This window comes from Zootoca vivipara, chromosome 6 (assembly GCF_965207765.1).
Source record: "Zootoca vivipara chromosome 6, rZooViv2.hap1.1, whole genome shotgun sequence".
Classification (NCBI taxonomy): Eukaryota; Metazoa; Chordata; class Lepidosauria; order Squamata; family Lacertidae; genus Zootoca; species Zootoca vivipara.
This window is the reverse complement of record NC_142589.1, coordinates 84,243,079-84,257,343: the sequence shown is the minus strand read 5'-3', so window position 1 is coordinate 84,257,343 and position 14,265 is coordinate 84,243,079. Positions and strand designations below refer to the sequence as shown.

Genomic DNA, 14,265 nt, shown 5'->3' with positions numbered 1-14,265 from the left:
CCATATTTTGCGCTTTCCTCTTTCACCCTCATTAAAAGGTTCTTTAATTATCCCTGTTTAAAAGTGGTTATTTCCCTGTGACATGGGAAGTGACAATGTATTATTCCATTGCCCTTTTAATTGCAACCTCTGCAAACAGCTCATTACCCCAATTCTTTTTAAAAGAAACAACAACAGGGAGATCTGAAGCATTCTATTTAAAATACCTATTATCAGATAGAAGCCCTCTGATTACACACAATGTAGCACAATTCTCTGCATCTGCTATTACCCGCAGGAAAATCATGATAAATCAGGACAGCAAGTCTTGGAGAGGCATTATTATAATTCATTTTATGAAATCATAGAATCATGGAATCATAGAGTTGGAAGAGACCACAAGGGCCATCCAGTCCAACCCCCTGCCAAGCAGGAAACACCATCAAAGCATTCCTGACAGATGGCTGTCAAGCCTCCGCTTAAAGACCTCCAAAGGAGACTCCACCACACTCCTTGGCAGCAAATTCCACTGCCGAACAGCTCTTACTGTCAGGAAGTTCTTCCTAATGTTTAGGTGGAATCTTCTTTCTTGTAGCTTGAGTCCATTGCTCCGTGTCCGCTTCTCTGGAGCAGCAGAAAACAACCTTTCACCCTCTTCTATATGAATCTTGTATTTCAGACACATGGTTCTTCTTCGAATCATTTTGTTGTTGTTGTTTAGTCGTTTAGTCGTGTCCGACTCTTCGTGACCCCATGGACCATAGCACGCCAGGCACTCCTGTCTTGCACTGCCTCCCGTAGTTTGGTCAAACTCATGTTCGTAGCTTCGAGAACACTGTCCAACCATCTTGTCCTCTGTCGTCCCCTTCTCCTAGTGCCCTCAATCTTTCCCAACATCAGGGTCTTTTCCAAGGATTCTTCTCTTCTCATGAGGTGGCCAAAGTATTGGAGCCTCAGCTTCACGATCTGTCCTTCCAGGGAGCACTCAGGGCTGATTTCCTTAAGAATGGATAGGTTTGATCTTCTTGCAGTCCATGGGACTCTCAAGAGTCTCCTCCAGCACCATAATTCAAAAGCATCAATTCTTCGGCGATCAGCCTTCTTTATGGTCCAGCTCTCACTACCATACATCACTACTGGGAAAACCATAGCTTTAACTATACGGACCTTTGTCGGCAAGGTAATGTCTCTGCTTTTTAAGATGCTGTCTAGGTTTGTCATTGCTTTTCTCCCAAGAAGCAGGCGTCTTTTAATTTCGTGACTGCTGTCACCATCTGCAGTGATCAAGGAGCCCAAGAAAGTAAAATCTCTCACTGCCTCCATTTCTTCCCCTTCTATTTGCCAGGAGGTGATGGGACCAGTGGCCATGATCTTGGTTTTTTTGATGTTGAGCTTCAGACCATATTTTGCGCTCTCCTCTTTCACCCTCATTAAAAGGTTCTTTAATTCCTCCTCACTTTCTGCCATCATTTTAGTAACAACTAAAATTCTTGCTGGTTAACGACTCGTCTCCCTGCTTTTATCCGGCTTATTCTTACAACTATTGTATTCTTAGCCTTTTTTAAACTGCTGGTCTATGACTGATTGATTGATTGATTGATTGACTGATTGATTGATATTCCTTATTATGTATATCAGCCTCCACCACTTTGGGGATTCAGTTGCCTCCGGCCCCTCCAACATTTCTTCAGTGAAAATAGGATCAGCTTTTCTCTATTTTCTATTAGTTCCCTCTGAAACGGGGAATTGGGAAGCTGCTCAGAGGCAGCTTCTAGGAAAATCAGACACACATATACAGCCCTTTTGGGTTGGGGGGTCTCTGCTTGGTCCACTGCGAAAAGATGCCCTTCTCAGTTCCCTCCGGTGTCATAGAATCATAGAATCATAGAGTTGGAAGAGACCACAAGGGTCATCCAGTCCAACCCCCTGCCAAGCAGGAAACACCATCAAAGCATTCTTGACATATGCCTGTCAAGCCTCTGCTTAAAGACCTCCAAAGAAGGAGACTCCACCACACTTCTTGGCAGCAAATTCCACTGTCGAACAGCAGTGCTTAAATAAGCCCACCCTTCAGGTTTTCCCCTTCCACCAAACTCACAATTTTGCCTCTCTCTCTGTCTTGCAGGCCACGTAGCGCTGGACCTGGGCCTGATTCACGCCGTACATGGAAAGCCAGACCATCGTCCCGCCGAAGATGAAGGTCCAAAAAGTGTAGCGGCTGCGAGGATCCAGGTTAAAGCTGGGGAAGCAGAGAGGAGGAATGTGGGAAGTAAGACCTAGGAATCAGGGTAGACTGCCTCTGGCCCTGGAGGCTCCACAAGAGCATGAGAAAAAGCCTGGCTGCTGGATCAGGCCAATGGGCTGCCAAATCCAGCATCCTGGAATTCGAGATAAGACTGTCTCTGGAAACCCCCCCCCCCCCCCGAGATGGTGCCAAATAGCTCTATAGTTTCCACAAACCAGGACGTACTCGTTGAAGTTGATCCGGGAGTTATTGTACGCGATGGCCAGGACTTGTGCGGGGCTCCCCACCAAGATGGTCCCCTGGATCAAGATGGCGACAAAACCCGAAAGCATCACGACCACTTGGAAAACGTCCGTCCAGATCACGGCTTTCATTCCTCCCTGGAAGACAGAGGGGAAAGTTAGGGGCGCCCAAATCGCCTGGCTGCAGAACACACAGAGAAATAAACGCGTCATGTTTGGTTTCCTCTTTCAAATGTTCTTAAAAGTGTCTCTCTTTTGTCAATTATTTAATCAAATGTGAACATCTTTACGTATAAATTCTACATTCCAAATTTGTTATGCATTTCTCTTTCAACTTTGACTCCTGGTCTATCTCTCCATGCCGTTCTTAATCCCATCCCATTTACAGAATGCATTCTATTTTTTTTCTGCCAATTAATTTTTATTCATTTTCAAATTTAAAACACATCAAAACTAAATTAAAATTAATTTCATACAGGTTTTTGCAAAAACTGTTTTCCCACTCTCTCAGATATATTCCAGTTCATGCCCTTTTACATGCTGTTTATTTTACAGATATATCTCAAATTAACACCCATTTTAAAGCAAATTCCTTGTCCAAATTCCTTGTCTATCAAATAACAACATACTGCACTCTAATAAACATTTCACCCAAGACATATTCTCCTTTTTCATATATTATCAGTTTTCTGCTGCTGCTCATATTCCAAATCCTGCTCATAATGTCATCTGATTATGCTATTTTTACAAATATTCCAAAATATTATTTCAAATATTCCATTCCTCCAGGAAATGTGCGCCATACTGATTTCTTATTTTTAAGAGTGGTTTTCTCATTTTATTATATACTAGCTGGCCCTGCCACACGTTGCTGTGATTCATCCCTGTGATTTCCCCCACCCTGTGCCGATCCATGACATATCCCGCCCTTCCCCCCACTCCCCAGGCTTATCCCTGTGATTCCTCCCCCCTCTGTCCCGACCCATGACGTATCACGCCCCCTTCTCCCCCCCACCCCCCCGGCTCATCCCTGTGACTGGTTCCACCGTGTCCTGACCTATTCTGTCCCCTCCTCCCCCCAACCCCCACCCAGGCAAGTCAATACCTCCATTCAGCCTAGTCTGTAAAGGCTTCAGCCTAGTATGTAAACTGGAGCCAAGGTGCTGTTGAGAGGGAAGGTTTTATAGGTGTAATACCAGTGTAGCCGCCGCTAGAGGGCGCTGGTTTGTAACCTGGTTCTTTTCCCAGCATGCACTTTTGGCTGAGTGGTGCATTCTGGAACAGGTTTTGGGGGGTTTTTTACCTGGTGGAGGTGTGACATTTGTCTTAGCAAACTTTCCTACTGGTATATCCTTCGGACATTCACATGTGATGTTGTGTCAAAATTTCACCTCAATCGGTCAAGCGGTTTTGGTGAAAAGTGGAAACACACCCACATGTCCTTTTTACATACATACATACATACATACATACATACATACATACATAGGCTCAACCCGGATGGAGAGGGAGCCCCCAAGCACATCAATCACTTAGGGTGGCAGTGCCTAACCTTCAGAACTCTCTGCCCTCTTGGCATCAGGCAAGCGCCCTCCCTACTCCCTTTTCGGTGCCTGCTAAAAACATCCTCATTTCTCCAAGCCTACCTTAAGAAGGGTGAGGTCCTAGCAATTAGTTTTAGTACAGTGGTACCTCGACTTACGAAGACGATCCGTTCCGCGGCCATCTCCGTAAGTCGAGGTTTCCGTATGTCGAAGCGCTGCTACGGAGCATGTGTGAAGCGCGATTTCGTGCTTCTGCGCATGCACCGACCGCAGAACGCGCATGCACTGACCGCAGAACGCGCATGCTGGGGGCGCGCGGTGAAAGGCCTTCCGGGGGTTGTCGGAAGTCGAAGCGTTCGGATGTCGAGGTATGGCTGTATTTTTATTTTAAAGCAGGGTTGTGCATTTTTACCTTCCAGGTGGTGCAAAGATAAAACTGCTAGTACATTTGCAAAGCTAAACCAATGCCCCATCCTGCCCCTGCTTCCGCCCCTTTTGGTGACGTTTGCAGGTCACTTCCGGGATCAGTGTGTGTGTGTGTATGGTTGCGCACAAAGTGAATGTGCATAAATAGAAATTAATCAATGGAACTACATAAATGAGCCCATCCAATCGTACTCACAATGGTTGTATAGAAGGTGCAGATGATCCCCGTGGAGAGCAGAGAGGCCCAGATATCCAACCCAGTCACTAGAGACATAACAAAGAGGAAAGGTTGGTCTTGAAGGCTGCTGACGAAAAGTGTTGCTCCTCAAAAGCTCAGTGGGTAGTTTTCAAGCAGAGGTTGGATGGCCACCTGTCAGTTGAGATCCCTGCATTGCGGGGGGTTGGACTGGATGACCCTTGGGGATCCCTTCCAACTCTACCATTCTACGAAGCTTGCTCCGCCTTCCATGCGAGAGGCCTTCAGCTATTTGAAGGTGGCTCTGGTGTCTAAGGTCTCCTCCAGGCTGAACGTACCCCACTCCCTCAACCATTCCTCATCTGGCTTGCTTTCCAGCGCTGAGAGACAACACAAGACTTACCTTGGTTGAGGATCAAGGCTGGAGCATAGATGACAATCCCGGTATACAGCATCTGTGTTGGGTGGGGAGAAGGAATTGTTTTAACATCTGCATCCATGTCTTAGAAGAAGGAACTTTGGAGGAAACAGTGGTGGACTTTGGGCTTTCAAATTCCAACAGCGCCCTGTGCAATGTTAAAATCTGGTGTGTATGTGTCCCCCCCCACACACACACACACACACTTTTCGCGCTCCATTCTACAGTGTTGTTTTGGTGTCCCCTGCAAGTGGTGCCGAGTTGTTCTACCTTAAACCCACCTCTCCTGCTTCTGGGAGACCAGGGGGGAGGGGAGCTTGTTGCAGCAGGAGGGGGAGACCTCCTGGCTTCTTCAGCAGCCAGACTCCTCTTGGCCTCCTTCCTCTCCTGCTTCAGCTTCTACCTGCTCACTAAGACCCTGTTACCTCTTTTGCTCCTCCCGCCCCCTCTGACCACTCAATGTTGTCCCACCACACTCCCTGGGCTCTGCCTCCTCTCCTTGGGGTTTCCAAAGCTGCTTCCCCCCCCCATTCCTCTGCATCCAACTAGTCCATGACAACTGCCCAAGACTCCTCCCTTCCAGGATTACCCCCAAGCAATCGAAGACTAAGCCAACCTCTCCTCCACCCTCTTCATGCCTCTCCTGGCTCTGGGAGATCAGGCAGGAGGGGAGCTTGTCGCAGCAGGAGGGGGAGACCCCCTGGCTTCTTCACCAGCCACACTCCTCTCTGCCCCTTGACCCCCTCCTCTCCTGCTTCAGCTTCTGCCCAGATTCTGGCCTTCTCTCTGCCACAGATTCTTTGTCCGCCCAGCAGACCCCCAGCGACTTACCGTGGCAATGATATACTGGATCGTCCCACACAGGCGGACTGCTTTGGAGAACCTCATTTCCAGGTACTGTCGAGAGAAGATGGTGGGGTGTAGAGTTGAGAGGAGAGGGAGACGGACACATGGAATCTTTCCAAAGTCCCCACAGGAGATTCCTCTCGGAAGAGTGACTGCCTTTCTGGCAGAAGGCCCCAGGATCAGTCCCATGGTGGCATCTCCAGGTAAGACTGGGAATGACCTCTTCTCTGAAATCCTGGTGATTCATTGCTGCCAGCCAGTGTAGACAGTACTGAGCTACATGGATTAGCAATCCATGTAGCAATTGGACTGGCGATACCAAGCAGACTTGGTATGACGCAGATTGTGCAATTAAATCCCTCCTTTTTTTCAGAAACACGAAGCCTCACCTTGGTTTAAGAAGAATCCTAGAATTGTAGAGTTAGGTAGCATTGGAAGAGATCCCCAGGGGCCATCTAGCCCAACCCCCTGCAGTGCAGGAATCTTTTGCCCAACATGGGGCTCGAACTCATGACCCTGAGATTGAGAGCCGCATGCTCTACCAACTGAGCCAAGGGCATGGAGAAGAAGGACCATCGCTCAGCAGTCAAGCACCTATATTGCATGCAGAAGGTCACCCAAGGGCATCTCCAGGAAGGGCTGCAGGGCGAGACCCCCGAATCTAAAACCCTGAAGAGCCATAGCTGCCAGTCTGTCTAGACCAGTGTTTCCCAACCTTGTGCCTCCAGATGTTTTCGGACTACAATTCCCATCATTCCTGACCACTGGTCTTGCTAGCTAGGGATGATGGGAGTTGTAGTCCCAAAACATCTGGAAGCACAAGGTTGGGAAACACTGGTCTAGACAACACTGTGGTGGGTGGGTCAAGGCTATAAGGGAGATTCCTTTGTTCCTATTGAATCAACAGGCCATGGATGCTTTAGTTGAGATTCCAGCCTTCCAGGGGGTTGGACAAGATGCCCCTCGGGGTCCCTTCCAGCTTTACAGTTCCACGATTCTAATAAAGGTGTGGACTAGAATCTTTTAAAAAAAAATTATTTTCAGTGGAAGGGTCATGGTTCAGCATCCTTGCAAGCAGAAGGCCCCCGATTCAGTCCCAAAGGGCCCCTCCAGGGAAGGCTGGGGAAAGACTCCTGACCTGAAACTCTTGAGAGTGGCTGCCGGTCAGTGTGGGCACCACTGGGTTAGATGTGCCTAGTGATTCGGCTTGGGTAGGCCATTCATCAGAGCACAAGACTCCAAATCTCAGAGTCATGGATTTGAGCCCCACATGGGGCAAAAGGTTCCTGTATTGCGTGGGGTTGGGCTAGATGACGGGGTTCCTTTCAGCTCTACAATCCTCTGATTCTATGGCAGGATTCCAGCTGTTTCCACCAGTCTTTCAGCTCAGCCATTCCCTGCCAAAGATAGTAAGCAGACTTCGTTCCCGTCAGCATCTCAGCCAACTGTCTCCCTTGTTCCAAAACACACACACACACACGCACTTTGTTTATTGATTTTGCAAACACACAGAGACATCCCACGTGTGTGTGTGTGTGTGTGTGTGTGTGTGTGTGTGTGTGTGTGTTTCCCCTTCCACCCCATCTCTGATGATTTCCAGGTCAAGAAGTGCAGGGTTGGGGACTTTGCCCATGAGCCTTGTCTCACCTATAGCTCAACGGCTCCAAAACTGTTTTCGTCCCCAGTGCCCCCAACACTTAAAAAAAAAAAAATCATTCCAACAAGGACCCAACAGCACCAGTGGCCTCTGTGAGGATAGGAGGTTGGGCTAGAGATGGGCTCCCTTTGCATACCTTCCAATATCTCTGTGATGAAAATAGGCCCTAAGGAAAAGCAGGACATTCTGGGATCAAATCAGAAACCAGGATGGTTTCTGCGAATCCGCAACTGCCCCTGGGAACTTGGAGGGTCTGCGGTTTTGCCCTGACCCAACAGGGGTTCCTCTGATGTTCTTGAGAGCTCCTTGTGCAACCAAGCTTCCACATCAGCTCATTCTGCGGCGCTACCATACGCAAATGCGCGCCACAGCCTTCCACGGCTGACTTCCTCGACCCGCCCGAGATACCTTCACTCCAGAGCTACATGGGTCTCTGCCTCTTTGAAAGCCCTCAATGGTGCTTCTTGGCTCCCTGCCCAGCCATGCAAGCAAAAGCATCCAATCCGTGGTTATGGCTTTTGCGTCAGGTGAAGCCTAGCTGCCTGGGTTTTATGTGAGAACACAGTGGCCAAAGACCCCTATGAATCTAGGAATCTGGGTAGACGGCTTCTGGAGTTGGAAGTTCCATAAGAAGATAACTAGAGCTGGCTGGATCAGGCCAATGGAAGCCCATCTAGCCCAGGGCCCTGTCCTCACGGTGGCCAAATACCCCTAAGAACCTGGGAATCAGGATAGACTGCCTCTGGGCCTGGAGGCTCCACAAGAATCATAGAATCATAGAGTTGGAAGAGACCACAAGGGCCATCCAGTCCAACCCCGTGCCAGGCAGGAAACACCATCAAAGCATTCCTGACAGGTGGCTGTCAAGCCTCTGCTTAAAGACCTCCAAAGAAGGAGACTCCACCACACTCCTTGGCAGCAAATGCCACTGTCGAACAGCTCTTACTGTCAGGAAGTTCTTCCTAATGTTTAAGTGGAATCTTCTTTCTTGTAGTTTGAATCCATTGCTCTGTGTCCGCTTCTCTGGAGCAGCAGAAAACAACCTTTCTCCCTCCTCTATATGACATCCTTTTATATATTTGAACATGGCTATCATATCACCCCTTAACCTTCTCTTCTCCAGGCTAAACATGCCCAGCTCCCTAAGCCGTTCCTCATAAGGCATCGTTTCCAGGCCTTTGACCATTTTGGTTGCCCTCCTCTGGACACGTTCCACCTTGTCAGTATCCTTCTTGAACTGTGGTGCCCAGAACTTATCACAGTATTCCAGGTGAGGTCTGACCAGAGCAGAATACAGTGGTACTATTACTTCCCTAGATCTAGATGCTATACTCCTATTGATGCAGCCCAGAATTGCATTGGCTCTTTTAGCTACTGCATCACACTGTTGACTCATGTCAAGTTTGTGGTCTACCAAGACTCCTAGATCCTTTTCACATGAGAAAAGCCTAACTGCTGGATCAGGCCAATGGTCCGCCTAGCCCAGCATCCTGTCCTCACAGTGGTCCACCAGATACCCCAAAGGGAAACCCACAAGAAGGATTCAAGAGCATCTCTCCCCCCTGTGGTTTCCAGCAACTGGTACTCCGAAGCATGGCTGACTCTAAACACGGAGGCCGAGCAGAACCACCATGGCTAGAAGCCGTCAATTCCACTGATTAATCCTATCCACTTTTAAAGCCAGTGCTTTTTTCTGGGGGGACGCAGGGGTATGCATACCCCCCAAACATTTTGTGAATCTAAGTTTGGCCTCATTGAGGGGGCAGTATTTCACTACGAGTAGGAAAATGAGAGTACCCCTAAACATTTTTTTTAAGAAAAGAAGCACAGTTTGGAATCCCTCACTCCCCCCCTGTGGCAGGGAGTTCCACAGTTGAACTACGTGCTGTGTGCAGACGGTTTCTTTGTTTATCTGACCTCTGTTCTCGTTGGCTACCCACAAGTTCTTGTGTTGCGAAACAGGTAGGGAAGCTCTCAACCCGCTTTGGCAATCCAAACCACTTTGCAAGATTGGCAGTTCCTAAACCCCAATTTCTTCAAAAATAGTAATAGTTCCATTTAATTGCAGGTTGCTATGCAATGCAAACAAGATGACAGCAGGGCTTTGGGACACCGCAGTGTGATCCCAGGGATCTAGTCCAGATGCGGAGGATTAAATCTGAAATCAGTCAACAGGTGAGTCACACCTAAGGTTCAGGTCTTTTGTTGGGTCTTTCGTTGATCTGCCTGACAGCATCAAATGTCTCCGAGGCAAACAATATAATCCTGTGTATGCAACATTCCTCTAAACGCAATCCATTGTGTACTTTCAGACCTCCAAGTGAGGTCTGAAATCTTCCAGGGAAACTCCCTGATTTACAGAAGCCGGCCTGATTTCTGATTTGATCCCGAAATGTCCTGCTTTCCTTGAGGACCAGTGGCAGAAGAAGAGGAGGGGGGGGGAGTGCACCGCCCCCGGCCGGGCAACCCCGGTGGGGTGCCATTGCAGCTGCCCCCCCTCCTGCGCTGGGCACCAAGCCATCACGCACCACCCCCGCCTGCTCTCCACCCCCGCAGTGCCAGAGCATGAAGCTCCGCCACTGTTTAGGATGCCCCTATTTTCTCTGGAGGGTCTGGAGTTATGCGACCCCCAAGCCAAGGAGATGAGTAACTAGACAACCTTTGGACGACATCTGAATGCAGCCCTGGATAGGGAAGCTTTTTTTAATGTGTAATGTTTCATTATGTTTTTATATATGTTAGAAGCTGCCTGTGATATAAATGGTGGGGTAATAATAATAATAATAATAATAATAATAATAATAATAATAATATCATCATCATCATTGAATAGGACATGCCTATTTTCATCAGAGAAATGTTGGAGGGTATGTACACAGGAAGCTATATTACACCTAGTCACACCTTTGTTATATCACAGAATTCTAGAATGGTAGAGGGGGAAGGGACCCCCCCGGGGTCATTCAATCCAACCCCCTTCAATGAAGGAATACTTCCCACAGCTGTCACTGGGTGGGCTCAAACCACCAGCCTTCGGGTTAACAGCTAGACCCACTGACCCACTTTGCCACATGGATTCATGCATAGCTGCCTAGTCTCCCGTTGAAAAATGTGGGATCAGCAGTGGCGCGGCACCGGAAGTTGCTTCTACGCATGTCTGGACATGTGTAGAAGCAACTTCCTATGCCGGCGCTGCCCAATTTCCGGTGCCCAGACATGGGCAAAGCGGCACCCGAAATCGGTTCTGCGCATGTCCAGACATGCGCAGAAGGAGCCTCCCTGGCAGGCAGGAAATCGGGGGATAACAGCGGGAAACGGATTAAAATCCAGGGGTTTCCTGCGAAAAACGAGAGACTCGGCAGCTATGCATGGATTCATGGGTGAATATAATGCGGGCTGCGCTATGGGTTAAACCACAGAGCCTAGGGCTTGCCGATCAGAAGGTCGGCGGTTCGAATCCCCGCGACGGGGTGAGCTCCCGTTGCTCAGTCCTAGCTCCTGCCAACCTAGCAGTTCGAAAGCACGTCAAAGTGCAAGTAGATAAATAGGGAAGGTAAACGGCGTTTCCGTGTGCTGCTCTGGTTCGCCAGAAGCGGCTTTGTCATGCTGGCCACATGACCTGGAAGCTGTACGCCGGCTCCCTCGGCCAATAACGTGAGATGAGCGCCGCAACCCCAGAGTCGGTCACGACTGGACCTAATGGTCAGAGGTCCCTTTTACCTTTACCTTATAACGTCGAGAAATGTATTCTGATACATGAGCATGAGAGCCTTAATCTCAGGGTTGTAGGTTCAAGACCCATGTCTCTACAATTCTATGATTCTATGATTCTAAAAGTGATTGCAGAAATGTGTTTGCTGGGAGAAATCTGCTCTAAACCACTAGTAAAATTATATGCAGTGGAAGGGTTAAAAAAAGAGACAATAGCAAATCGCTGCAAAAACGGGATTTTAGATCAGAAGCGCGAGGAACCTAACTGAGGAGAGAGCTCCAATGGGGCTACGTTTGCTTTGTAAATTTTACGCACGTTGGCACATTCCTGGAGTGAGAACAAGGCTGCCTCTGCTGCCAGAATCTCTTCTCAGCTGGTCTGGATATGTTTGCTCTGCAAGAGGGTGCTCAGACGGTGCTGATTCAAAAGTCAAGAGGTGGTTTGTTTTGGGAGTCTCAAGATACGCTAGGAAAACAACCTTATCCGGCCATCTGGTTCAGGAGAGGCCTCTACAGCACATGGGAATGTGCGGCGAAAACATGCATGTGGCCACGTGGGTTTGTAAAACCAAGCCTGGCCTGCATGGGCGTACCCAGCAAGGGGCAGGGGGGCAGCTCCCCCCCCCAGCAAAAAAAACAATACCGTATTTTACTGACCATAATCCACACTTTTCCCCTCCAGAAACTGAAGGGGAAAAGTCGCTGCAGGTTATGGAAATCGGGCTGTTTCCGCCCCCTCCGCGGCTGCAGCCAGCGACAGGAACGTGGGAGGGGGGAGGAGCAGCCTGAGCTGGGGAGGGCGGACGGGAGCTCCATCCTTCCTTCCTTCCATCCTTCCTTTCCCCCCCTCTTTCTTTCTTCCTTTTTCTCTCTCTCTCCCTCCCTCCCATCCCTTCTCTCTCTCTCACCGCTTCTTTCCTTCCTTCCTTCCTTCCTTCCTTCCTTCCTTCCTTCCTTCCCTCTCTCTCACCCACCTCTTCCTTCCTTCCTTCCTTCCCTCCTTCCTTCTCTCTCTTCCCTCCCTCCCTCCCTCCCTCCTTCCTTCCCTCTCTCTTCCCCTCTCTTGCACCCCCTTTAGTTTGGATCCTGGGTACGCCCCTGCTGGCCTGGAAAAAGTCAGCCGAGGGGGATTTTTCTTCCTCTATCCTAACACTAGAACTCAGGGAACATCCAGGAACACCCTCCACAATTTAAGCTGGAAGGTGTGCAGAGGAGGGCAACTGAGATAATCAAGGGTCTGGAATCCAGGCCTTATGAGGAATGGTTGAAGGAGCTCGGTATGTTTAGCCAGGTGAAGAGGAGACTGAGGGGAGATATGAGAGCCATCTTCAAATATCTGAAGGGCTGTCACATGGAAGAGGGAACAAACTTCTTTTCTCCTGCTCTGGAGGGTAGGACCCAAACCAATGGCTTCAAGTTACAAAAAAAGGAGATTCCAATTAAACACCAGGAAGAACTTTCTGACAGTGAGAGCTGTTCAACAATGGAGCTGTCTCCCTCCCTTTTTTCAGCAGAGGTTAGGTGGCCATCTGTCATGGATGCCATTTAGGGGACCCCTTCCAATGCTCTGATTCTAAAGCAGCTTCCTGTGTTCCTAATGCCCTTACAAACATAAAAAGACCCCTGCTGGATCAGGCCAATGGCCCACCTAGTCCAGCCTCCTGTTCTCACACAGGTCACCCAGATGCCCATTTTTTGGAATTCAGCAAGCAGGATCTGAGTGCAAGAGTAGTCCCCATTATCTGGTATTCAGAGGTAGAGTGTCCCTGTGCATGGAGGATCTCTGTCCCAGTCGGCCTCCATAAGTAGAGCCCTGGTGGATCAGGCCAATGGCCCACCTAGTCCAGCCTCCCGTTATGGGAAACCCGCAAGTGGGATGCGAGTGCAAGGATCACCCGGTACTAGGGTCAAGGTGATTGACAGCCTTTCCTGTTACTCTGTTTTGTTTTCGGGTTGTTTTGAGCATGCAACACGAATCATCTGGTATGTTTTCAACTGTGCCAAACTGACAAGCACCCAAACAAAACTACAAGGTCCGCAGGAGACGGTACAAAGATTAGTGCTGTGCAAAAGGCCTGACCTCGGTTTATCCTGAGGCCACTTTGCTGCTGGAAGGCTGGGTGCAAAAGCAGCTAAAGTTCGCTCAGAGCTCCTTCTCTCACCCGCAGAGCAGCCGCCAGTGATCAGTTAAGCCTCAGATATGAAGCCAGGCGCCAAATGGCTCCCTAAAGGTTGCATGCAGTAACCAAAACAGAATGTTTAGTTGCCATTTGGGGGCAAGATGGCTCTAAAATCTTATTTTTCAGATGATGGGCTGATAGTTGATTGATTCTCAGTTAAACCTCTGACTAGTTCAGAGGGCGACCCTGAGCTGGGTTAAGAGCCGTGATAACTTAAAGGAAAGTCACTTGATCCAGGAACAGTCTGCGCCTATATTGGAAACATGGGCTATTCATAATGTAAGAATATTCTTCACAACTCTGAGCAGACAGACAGCCTACTTTGAATAAGTCAAAAACAATCATTACTCAGAGGCTTTTTGATATTGAACTGCAAAAAGAAGATGCCTTACTTCCCAAAAACTACAGGTGTCTAAAATCTTGGCCTAATCTGGCAGCTGCACCGTATCTATCCAATATTACTTATGAATCTCATAGATGGGCCTTCTCCAGAGCCCGATTTGACGCGATGCCTTCAGCTGTGTTACACTGCAAATTCTTGCGTATACCAACCGAAGAGCACTTTTGTCCATGCATGTCCAACAAGGTGGAATCTGTTATTCACATTCTTTTATTCTGTGAATTGTATAGCAAAGAACGGTCGCAACTCATTTTACCCTTATTATCAAAATTCACACCCTTGCAATATTATCTGGAATTTCCCCCCGAAACATTACGCAAATTCCTTCTGGAAGATTCTTTGAGCTCAGTATCCTACGCTGTGGCCAAATTTTGCACCTTAGCTATTAAAAAACGTAAATCTCTTTTATTGAATAACATTA

At 48.6% G+C, this 14,265-nt stretch overlaps 1 protein-coding gene across 1 annotated transcript in view; it reads right to left on the bottom strand.

Moving 5' to 3' along the window:
• The window catches only part of SLC5A5 (solute carrier family 5 member 5), a 31,751-nt gene that overhangs the window by 14,464 nt on the left and 3,022 nt on the right, over window positions 1-14,265 (bottom strand). The window contains exons 2-6 of the mRNA XM_060275431.2: window positions 5,882-5,947; window positions 5,036-5,087; window positions 4,633-4,700; window positions 2,450-2,604; window positions 2,078-2,218 (exon numbers count right to left, since the gene is read on the bottom strand). Of these exons, the coding sequence (XP_060131414.2) occupies window positions 2,078-2,218; window positions 2,450-2,604; window positions 4,633-4,700; window positions 5,036-5,087; window positions 5,882-5,947 (482 nt within the window). The remainder of the gene's footprint in view (window positions 1-2,077; window positions 2,219-2,449; window positions 2,605-4,632; window positions 4,701-5,035; window positions 5,088-5,881; window positions 5,948-14,265) is intronic.